The following is an 11,089-nucleotide window of genomic DNA, read 5'->3' as shown; positions in this document are numbered from 1 at the left end:
GGAAGTCGATCGTCTGCGACGTCCTTTACGTCGGCGAGCGGAAGGGTAGTGACGCAGAGGTGCTGCTAACGGACAGAACATTTTCTACCGTCAAGATGGCGACATCGGAGCCGGTAAGAGACGCGAGAAAGCTCGGAAAAATCGAATAATCTTCCTAGAATTCTATTCCATATCATCTTTAAATTAGACACTAATGTTATTGGATCGTGTGTAGTCTATTTGGTTGCGTCTATTCTTGAGGGGTTTGCTGTGTTTTAACCTACAAACGAGCCCTGCGATAATGTTAGCGTCAGCATGCAATGCGAGGCTGAAGCCTGACTTTGTTGGTCGTGTCTCATTCAAACTCCTTCCAATTCCTCTTCGTGTTTTCATCGATTCAACTATCTGGTTACACCTTTTAGTACATACTCATGTCGTCCTTGGCTGTTATTCAGCAGTATTCCAAGTGTAATATATGACACGTGTGTATTTAGCTTTTACGTAGCTTAGCCGGTTTGCTAAAACCAAAGCTAGCGAACACTCTGGACTCTAAAATCGTGGTTTATTCATGTAATGTACATTATGGAACGAGCAATTTCAAATGGTTAAGGCTTCTTCTATTGCACACTTTGTTTGACAATGATGCTATGCTGTGTGTGGGTTATGGGGTGTGGATACTCCACGGTTCTGTCGAGTCCTAAATGACTATATTAAGAGTTTTCGATGGTGGTCTGTGAGATGGCTTTCGTCATGACGTTCGTGTCGACTCCTACATTTCATGTGGTGTTTTACATACGTCTCAGAAAAGTGTTCATATTGACCACTGGTGTGTAGATATCTTGTCGAGGTACGTTGTTATGTTATTATTTATTTATTTATTTTTTTTTTACCACAGAAAGCACCAGTAGCTGAAGATCAACAACCTCAACTTGTGAATCCTGAACAGTATATCAAACACCCCTTGCAAAACAGGTGAGAAATCAACAGCTGCTTGTTTTGAGCCCTGCTTCCTGGCCTTGATCACGCTTTTATTAATGTTCTGCCCAGGGTTTTAGCGCTCCACTTCTTTCGTTACCAGTCTCTAGAAAGAAACTATGTGGGTATAACATACAAGACTTTTGGACGTTCAGTAGCAGTCTGCTGAAAGGCTTTACAACAGTGTTTACTTAATGAAAGGCTCTCATGATTATTTAAGACTTTTGGCAAAGATGCACTTATCTCCTCCTTCATCTTGGGTGTGGTGAAACATGAGAGCTTTTCAAATTAAAATTGAGCTCTGCTCCAGACAGCGGTTGATACCGCCGGCCTTTTTGCAAATAAAAAGCTGAATTTGCAAGTGAAGGCCATCACACCTCAAGCGCTGCTTTTGCGTATAATGCTCTGGTATTGGGGGAGGTCTGGCTTTGGTCTCTGCCCTTTGGTCTCAAACAGAGACACGGTTTTGTCACTTGCTGATTAGAAGGCCACTATTGACAAAGGTTCATATGGAGTCTTTCTTGAGTGACTTTGATTGTTGACATTTGTGATGTCTTCTCACTGCCTCACACCTATCGATTGAATTTAGATTGAAAGAAAGAGAAGATAAGTTCAGCTAGTTACCTGCTGAACACGTGAACTGATCTGGATGTCATGCTTAAGCCAAACATAGAAGACACGATTTCAATGAAAATTTCCTGCAGCGCTTTAAAGAGACGCAAATAGCTTTAAAATGAAAAGCAAACAGGAACTTATGTAAGACCTAATGATCTTAGAGGCGCTTGTCCATTGTGGATGTCACACTCACGGCATGAGACTCCTACATCTGAAAGTGTTACTGTGGCAGCAGCCCCCGAGTTCATCTCTGTTAACATTTGCCATTTGACTCAGATGTTTGTTTTTGTTCGTTTTTTTGTACAAATAGATGTTTACAATTTCTTTTTTACAAAGCAACTTATGTCAGACAATGACCTGGCGTGTCGGGAGGGGAATGGGCTGGGAGTGGGGCTTTGGACGCCCTGGTTCAAAGTCCTAGCTAAAAGCCTGGTTGGAAGAAGACGTTTATACCATGTTTCAGTGGCACTTACTGTGCTGACATTACATTGTTTAGTTTACAACACCTAAACAGCTATGTGTGTTTGCATATACCTAGCAAAATCAGCCCTTGCTGCATTTTAACTGAGCCGAGTATTAATTTTTGTTTGCTGATAATGACAGTTGGAACGCATGAGTGCAAATTGCTGTTGGCCAATGGCTATTTTCTCTAGAAGATCAGCAACAGATGTCTTCAGTTTTGGTGATACTTGAGTCAGTCTTGGAGATCTCAAAGTCCTACCTGTAACCATATACTTTCAGACCATTGATCTGAAACTCCACTGTGTCTATTTAAGGAAACATTTCTCGTAAAATGATTTTTTTTGTTTTTGCATTTTCAATTTGAATGAGCTCACAACGGTCACTAATTTGCGTTTGATGCGTCAGTAGTTCACCCAACCCCTAGGGCAGTACACGCTAAATAACTATCATCACTGTTTGTTCTGTATAACGATTTGTATATTAGCGCCACATTGGTCATCTGTCAGTTTGCCCGAGCCAAACACAGCTACCTCTTGCTCCTTAATATTTGGTCAGTGTTCTTTTCTTCACTTTTAGCGTTTTAGCATGTTGCTCTTTCCTGTCGTTCACTACTGTAACTCAAGGGTGTTTGAAAACAGCTGTTTGTTTCAGTGGTCTGTATCATCTCCTGTCACAGTAGTGGACAGCGTTGACTCTTTCATTCAGGCTGTTTTTGTTTACAAACTGGAGTGTAATCAAACTTTCTGCTTGACCAATCACTTGCTGAGAGACTGAGCCGAGTGCACCAGTAGTGTTTGACGTGTCAGAGAATTTGTTGTTTACGATTGTGTGTGTGTGGAGAGGGAGGGGTGCTGCCCTCATTGCCCCTGTTGCTGTCTCTATTAGCACCAATTCCCCTGCGACCAGATGAAAGAATAACGTCACGCATTAACAAAGGCTGTGATTGTGTGGCTGCTCAGTGTCGCCCTTCTTTCTTCTCTCTCTGAATTTCCTTTGTTTCTACCTTTGTATTTTACAAATGATGCTCTATCATGTTACAGCAGCATGAGAGCTCTTGAAACCTCAATATCTTGAGGTGAACGTTCTTTCTGCTGATCTTGTGCCGTTACTTTCCTTGTTAAGATCGCTGCTTGTTTTCTTCTCAGGTGGGCTCTTTGGTATTTTAAAAACGACAAAAGTAAAGGCTGGACGGAGAACCTGCGCCTCATTTCCAAGTTTGATACGGTGGAGGACTTTTGGGCGTAAGTGTTCATTCAGTTGGTTTTATGTTTGCACTTGGTTAGATGGGAGGTGATCGCCAATTGCTTGACTGTGTCGCGGATAGACGGGAGTTTTCATGCTTCTGTGTTTCATACAGATTATACAACCACATACAGCAGCCGAGCAGACTTGGATTCGGGTGTGATTACAGCTTATTTAAGGTATTTGCTGGTCCTTATTTCAATCTCACGATATCTTTCTTCCTCCCTCACTGTGTCGTCCATTTTGAAATGCTTTCCTCCTCTGCATCAGGATGGAATCAAGCCAATGTGGGAAGACGACAGGAACAAGTTGGGCGGTCGATGGCTGATGACCCTCACCAAACAGCAGAGACATAATGACCTTGACCGCTACTGGATGGAGACGGTAGGAATACTGGAACACTCCTTGGAGGCCGCTAATCCGCGTGTGTGAATGTCATAAATTGCTCTCCACTGACACTGCATCAAAATACACTTTTCTCCATTTCCTTCAGGCACGATTACACATTCACTCTCCCTACTTTCATCAAAACGCCTTCCCTCTATCAGTTTCAGTCGTCTTTCATGTGTTTCATGCAGCAGCAGGACCTCGTGGATCACAGAGTCTATTTTGTACATTACAGTTTTATTTTGAAAAGCCAACCACAAAGCTCTGACTGTAAAGTACTGGCGGCTTGACTCTGGCCTCAAGGCCTTGCTTCACAGGTGTTGACAGTAATTTGAAACTGATGCTGTTGTCAGTGGCGCATCATGAAAACCGCTTTTCTTCCTGAATATTTTGCAGTCCACGAGTGTTTTCAGACGTCAGGTGTAACTTAATCTGTGTGATTTGTCAGTGTGCTCTGTATACTGTCCATACTGGTTACAGTATACAGAAGAAAAAAACGTTTTGGTTATTGTGCAGGTTAAATTGTTTCCCATAACGTCTTGTTTTTGTTTACAGCTCTTGTGTTTAGTGGGTGACTCCTTTGATGAGGCCAGCGAAGACGTGTGCGGCGCTGTGGTCAACGTCAGACCCAAGGGGGACAAGATCTCCATCTGGACAAGCAACTGCCAAAATAGGGACGCCATCCTCACGATAGGGTGCGTTCACAGATCAACCTCTAGATGGAGCCAGAGTGCTGTTTTTTAACTCTGAAACGTGTCCTTCCTCTCCCTCAGACAAGTCTACAAAGAGCGCCTGAACATCCCCATCAAAGCTATGCTCGGCTACCAGTCCCATGACGACACGTCCAGCAAGAGTGGCTCCACCACCAAGAATATGTATTCTGTGTAAAAACAAAAAAAATCTTTTAATTTCAACTTGGCTGTAGATTTAAACAATTACAAAACCGCATCACAACATGAATACTTTGAGTTGTACTACTACTGTTGTGTCCTTCCTCTTAACTGAGCTCTGGAGCTTCAGCCGTTGTCAGAAAGGTGTGAAACTGCGACGCAAGAACACAGATCATTAACTTTTGCATTGAATCATGGATAATTTAGTTTAGCGGACAAGCGCTCTCACAGCTAGAAACGGTTTCAGTTGGTAAAAAAAAAAGAACTGGACTGCCTTGTGTTCATCACTTCTTAAGTGTTTCTCACCGCTCACCGAAAATGGTAGGCAACTGTCCTTTTTCAGAACAAAATTTTAAGGACAATTTTAACTTGATTTTTTTTTTTTTGATGTGTTGAAGAGCTGAATATCAGATGCACCAGCTTGATGAATCTACAGTATCTTAGGGGTTTGTAAAAAGTCGTGGTCACACTCCAAAGTGTTGGATTCAAGGCCACTTTTTGTTTCAGCCATGCTGGAATTGTGGAATAATGCTTGTAGTTGATTTTTTTTCCTTCCGATTTCCTCCCTTTTACATTTATTTATAATGTATGCATCGCTGACAAAGTAGTTAAGATCACTCTTTTTTTTCTCTTTTGTTAAAGCTAACATTGGATCGCGTGCACATTTATGACGGTGTACCCACAGTAAAGACAGATTTTTGTGCTTTTCACTGTTCTCTTCCTAACAAAACTGTAGATACCGCTCTCTTGGTTTGACGCGCGGGAAAGATAATATTCATTGTGAACTGATTTTGCTCATCTTGTATCTTTATTATCTGTTATTCCAGGATGTATATTACCTTCTTTCAAGTAAAGGTTAAATGCTTTGCATTAAAAACCAGAAGTGTGTATCAATGTCCTTTTTTTTCACCTGGTCCTCAATGACCTTTTTTTTAACAACATTTTTATGTCCTTTAGATGCTCCATGAAAGTCCAGAGACATTTTAATGTCTAATGCTTAATGCTGTATTATGCAGTCATTTATTCAAACTTCAACCTCACAATGTCCCCATGAGGGTAGAAGTACGTGTGTGTGTGTGCAGCTGACTTTCATGTTTAACAAGTTAGACATAAAAGCCAACTTCATGAGCAACTAATAAGTTGAGTGAAGTTTGGCTTTATGAGGTGGCTTTGTGACTTTATGGAGTGGCTGCCCTCAAACTCGACATTAATGCCAGACACATGTACACACACCTCATGAATGGACGTCAACAAACACCCTGTTGAAAGGACTAAGTGTGGGATCACAATCAGCTTGCCGACTTAGATACATCAACAAAGTGCAGTTGTATCGAACTAAGACAAAAACAAAAGGGCAACTGAACAGTCTTGTTGACTTCTTACATGCCCATGACCTTTGTACCTTCATTGAGCTTTGTCATATTTCAGCAGGTAACCAACCGCATATAAAGTGACACAGCATGCTTAAAGATTTCTATTATCTGAGACATGTTTATTGCTCATGTGCCACTCAACTTTACAGTCCAATAGAGCATCCTGCAACCGTCTTTTCAGAAATATTTAAACAAGTTTTGCCTTTTCCAGCCCAGTGCTGCACCCACCAAAAAATTGCGGCCGCATTTTGTCGCACTTCCTTCCCTGAAATACGTCACCTTTATCCAGACAAACCGGATCCTTTGACGTCAGGCGGCTCCACCTTTAACTTCTCCTTGTCCTGAACTGAAGGTGCAGAAGTCAAAGTGCCGTCCAGTCTTAGCTATAAGAGCAGAATTGTCCTGCTTCTCTGTCCAGTCACAGTCCTTGCTTGTTCTTCAGCCTCAATAAATAAAAGTTTGCCATGATAATGTACATAGAAAATAGAATATGATCATAGGCAACAGGTGAAATCACTGGAGTCGTCAGAAATACCTCCCACAAAAGAGGACAAGGAGAGAGTCATTCACCAGGCTGCCACGGTCCATCTACTGTCCTGACGATTGCTTGCTGAACCCATCGTCCGTGCCAGTGTTATGCCGCTGGACCCTGGCGGCCTTATATCAGGACAGCCTCAGCATCAGCGGCTTCTCCTCGTCACGTTTGCCCAGGAGGTTGGAGATCATGAAGGACGAGAAGAAGCAAAACTCCACCACGTAGCTCAGTTCGAACAGCTCCAGGTTGACCGCCAGCATCCACTCGAATATGGCGGAGATGTGGACGTAAAAGTACTCGTCCAGGGCGAACAGGATCGTGTCTGGAGCAGCTTCAGTTAAAGACAACCAGGAAGCAGTGTTTTTGTGGGGATGGGTGCTGAAATGTCAGGCAAGCATGTGACCTGTGTACCCTCCAATGAAGAGGACAAATGCAGTGTCAGTATAAGGAAAGGCACCCAGTGGAGTCACATGGTCTACTCTGTACACAAAGCAAAGCAGGGGAGGACGTGTGCGGATGTGTGAGCAGCTGGAGCAGCCACTATAAAGCAACAAATTTTTATGAGCATCCTGGATGGATGTTCCGCGCCACATTGGTGTGGCAACTTGGCCTAGCTGGGTCAGAGAAAGGATACAGCAGATGGTGACGATGATTTGGATGATGGTGGAGACGATGCGGAGAGGGTAGAGGATCCTTTCATATCCAGACAGAACACACTTCCCGGTCAGCCACGTGAGCAGCACCGTGTAGAAGCAGATGCACATGAAGCTGATGGCCGCCCCAAAATAGTGCAGCAGCGCCAGGTAACCTGGCTGAGAACACATAGATCAAGTTTTATAGTTAGATTTAAAAAAAAAAAGATCTCGTTCACTAAGGTCATGACCTTCAGTTCTTTTACCCTGCTTGAGAAAAGTGCCCCCTCTGGAGCACTTTTTTTTTCAAATATTTCATCTTGCTGTAGCTGATCACATGACCAAAGGGCTACCTGCATATACAGTACGTGACCTATGACAGAAAATAATTCAAAAAAAATATGTATCCTTCACTGCTACATCCTTTGCAGTCTGAATCAAATGGTTCAGTCGTACTAGGCACCCGCTCTCCCTCAGCCGATACCAATCCTGCAGCCTTGAGGAGCGCCCGATACCGATCCGATACTTTCTACTCGTCAGTCAACTCATTGTTAATAGTGTTTTCGGATGTGAACTGCTTAAAAATATATTGAAAATAATTAAACAATCCAGAGAAAAACACTAGACTACAGACCTGGTTTGGCGCACCACTGTAAAATCAAAAAGACAGCACGTCACGCCGAGTGAAACTGAACATATTTTAGCTCATAGATCGAATGATACCCGATAAGTCATTTTGGCCAGGATCGGTGTGATACAGATAACCATGCCTGGTCATAATTATAACTGACAGTAATAATGTGTGTGTATGCCAGTTGCCTTTTCCACACCTGAGCCTCACTGTTGATAGATTTGTGGTTGCTAATGTGTGTACACAGATGAAGCCTTTGGGCCTTCATGCTTTGTTTACTGTTCAGAATGAGCTGAATTAATGTGTTCTTCTGAAGAATCTGAAAGTTTCTTGAGCTGGCTTGTGGTCTATGTTGGTGCAGAAGTTGGCCAAAAGGATGTTGTGGGTTGCGTCAGCCCGAGCTCCTTGAATCCCAGTGAGGGTCTCTGGTGCAGATCAATGAAGAGACGCAAAAAAAAGCCATGTTCCAAATGATGTGTGCAGGAGGGATTTAGGAAAAAAATAACCACAGTGTAAGTTGCAGACCAAACAGGATTAGCTCGTATTGAACGATCTGAGCTGAGTTTAATCAGCAATACAAATTTCATGTTCGCAATCAGGTTACCTGCAACAACTTCAGTGGTTGCAGTGCATTATGGGACTTTGGGACCCCGAGTCTGAATTAATGGGATGGGATTTCCCTGTGTGCCACTCACTCAAGGCCCTCTGTCGCCTGATATTTAACATCTTCAACACGGAGTCAACGGAGATTAGAGGCACTTACATTGCAGTTTCCGGCGGCAAATGACCCCAAGGCTGCTACAACGCCAAAAACCAAGGCGATCCTGCTTAGCATGGAGTGACAGGCGTGTTTCTCCATGATGTGAGCATGATGAAACACACAGAAGAGCAGAACTGCAACAGAGACGGATGTGACTGCGACTTTCATCACTCTGACTTCAGGATGCGTGAGCTCTCTTACAGAGAAACGATCCCGCGTTGATGGTGGCGGTAAACAGAGAGTTCTCCGGAGCGTTGGTTCCGCTTGAGCTGCCAACACAGGATTTGTTTTCTTGGTTAAACAGCATCGATGGGGTTTGGTATGAATACTGATGGTGTATTTTGATGGTGTTGATTCTACCTGATGGTGGGAACATAGCAGCAGTCTGTCGTCTGGTTGCCTTTGCAGTAGTTCTCACCACTCCTGGTACATTTTCAAGACAAGGTGTTGGTTTACAAGTAGGAAAGATACAAGTTCAGGTTAACATTGGCTGCTACTCAGCCTGGCGTGGTAACTCACCAGTCGCTGAGGGAACAGACATGGTTGTGGTAGTATGCCAGGCCATATCTGTGGAAGTACAACATGAATAAGATCCTATACAAAAACAATGTATTGACATAGTTTAGGCTTCAGAAAATTGGAAAATGTGTTTGTCAACACTGTTTTTTCATTGGTATCACAATACATGTTGCTTTCTCATGTATTGGTTACATACAGTTACTGAGCATTCTTCATGATGATAAACCCAACACGCTGAAACGACCTCTTACATAAGTTCTCGTCACACCAGTGCGCACGCCACAACTGGCCTGATCACATATTTCTTTAGTTACGTCATGACTTATTCATTATAAGGCACCTTAATTTATGTAAACACTTGCAGTTGGATTCAAATGTTTCCCTTGTCCAATTTGAATAATTAAAGAATAAGTTAATACGTTTATAATGTCAACTTCCCATTAGCTTGTATTCTTCTGCAGAATTTCAGCGTATTATTTATATTTTTGTTGGTTCACTTCCGTGAAATTAATGTTACGACAAAATACAACTACAAGTTCCACAAAACACAGTATTTATTTTTGAAATGGTAAATCAATGTTGTAGATATATTCACCCTTTAATGACCCAAATAAGGAAAAGAAATTGCCCCTTATAATTTTTACATGGAAAAACTCATGTGTAGATTAAACCTGAGCTATTGCTCAAATTCATGAGAGTTAAATGGAAACCAAAAGCCACGTCGGGCGGCTGTTTTCTTGCCCAGGAAAGGCTTGCGACCCACTGAAAATGGCTCTAGGGCCGTGTTATGGGCCACGACCCACCAGCTGAGAATCACAACGTCAAATGTTTGTTCTTGCTGTTGTCTTTACTTGTGGAGATCTACATTTTAGCTTAACCAGAAGTGCCTCTTTTCTTGGTCTTCAGGTTTTGAAACTTCAATTCTGAAAGGTCCAGTCTTGGGTCTTAAATGTCTCCAGATGCTTAAGACGAGAAAATGAAACTTACTTTCAGTGGCTGCTAGGTTTCGTATTCAAAGCACATGATTTTCTTTTTAATACAAGAATAATTAATAATTTCCATGCAGTAGATATGAGTTGAACTCTCTATATGTTTCAAGAATCTGAAAAATTAACAGAATGAACAAACACTTACACAGTCCATGTACCAATGAAGGACAGCAGTGACAGCGAGATGGGAAAGATAATCCAGAGCAGCATGTTGTGGCAAAATTATTATTTAAAGACCGTGGGGACACGAGGGTCCAGACAGGAGGTTGAAGTCCACACAACTCAAAAAGAAAAAGAGCGCAGCAGTTGAGTGACTGGTGATTCAGGACTAGTCTTGTACCTTGACAGAGCCGACCTGTCCCTCCGCCACGCCTGCTCACCACCACCTTGCTGTTGAGAAACACATGGGTTGGTCTTCCAGCCTTATTGTTTGTTCTATTCTTTGTAGACTTAGCTGTGCTTGAGCAAACTCAGGGAGATACACATGAGATGCTGGTGTTTAAATATTTCTATAACTGTAGGACAGAGGCAGAAACATTCATGAAAATCAGGTATGTTCATTTATGGTTGGAATCTCTTCTGTAAGAAATGGTTTGGGTGCTTCAGTGATGTCATTTGTAACAACGATGACAGTGTTCTATGCAAAACAAGGTTATTTTAAACTTTCATTTCAATGTAGTGGATACTTTTCAGGTGTTTTTGTTTCACTCACACGTCGGAGTCAATCTCTTTTTTTTTGAGTCAGTTAGGAAATATGGGAAAACCCTTTTTTGTCAAAAGGGATTCGTTCTAGATCGTGTACTTGTGCTGCTGACCCCACAACCCAAACTGGGGAGAAGAAAATGTAATGTAATGTTCTACGGTTTGGACTCAAATGTTTGAGCTGAACATGAAGATCTGAGCAGAAGGAGCAGTTTAAGAGGAGGTGACTAGTCTCCATTTAACTTATAAGAGATGCAGACCAGACAAGTGATAAAGCTGCTTATAAGGCCGTTTAGTGGAAGTGAATATACTGTAAATGTTGGATCTCTGAAGTTTGGGGAAACATAAAGCAGCTGTTTCCGTGACAACCAGATCAAAGTAAGTGAGTCCAAACTAAC

General features: G+C 42.4%; 2 protein-coding genes across 2 annotated transcripts; one reads left to right on the top strand and one right to left on the bottom strand.

The window, feature by feature from the left end:
• Positions 1 to 25: 25 nt before the first annotated feature.
• On the top strand, positions 26 to 5,430 carry eif4e1c (eukaryotic translation initiation factor 4E family member 1c). The gene is made up of 7 exons (XM_053875614.1): positions 26 to 113; positions 875 to 951; positions 3,177 to 3,272; positions 3,389 to 3,452; positions 3,544 to 3,657; positions 4,216 to 4,355; positions 4,434 to 5,430. Exons 1-7 carry the CDS (start codon positions 96 to 98, stop codon positions 4,546 to 4,548), a joined length of 624 nt encoding a protein of 207 aa, XP_053731589.1. The 5' UTR covers positions 26 to 95; the 3' UTR covers positions 4,549 to 5,430.
• On the bottom strand, positions 3,657 to 10,330 carry si:dkey-228d14.5 (uncharacterized protein LOC796266 homolog). Its single transcript, XM_053875613.1, has 7 exons — positions 10,135 to 10,330; positions 9,001 to 9,048; positions 8,842 to 8,904; positions 8,683 to 8,750; positions 8,485 to 8,615; positions 7,093 to 7,270; positions 3,657 to 6,780 (listed from the first exon to the last, which is right to left on the bottom strand). The coding sequence occupies exons 1-7, from the start codon at positions 10,197 to 10,199 to the stop codon at positions 6,587 to 6,589; spliced, it is 747 nt and encodes a 248-aa protein (XP_053731588.1). The 5' UTR covers positions 10,200 to 10,330; the 3' UTR covers positions 3,657 to 6,586.
• Positions 10,331 to 11,089: the final 759 nt, after the last annotated feature.

The sequence above is a fragment of the Synchiropus splendidus genome, chromosome 9 (genome assembly GCF_027744825.2).
Source record: "Synchiropus splendidus isolate RoL2022-P1 chromosome 9, RoL_Sspl_1.0, whole genome shotgun sequence".
Lineage (NCBI taxonomy): Eukaryota > Metazoa > Chordata > Actinopteri > Syngnathiformes > Callionymidae > Synchiropus > Synchiropus splendidus.
The sequence above is the reverse complement of the archived record's forward strand: the minus strand, read 5'-3'. Positions and strand labels throughout refer to the sequence as shown.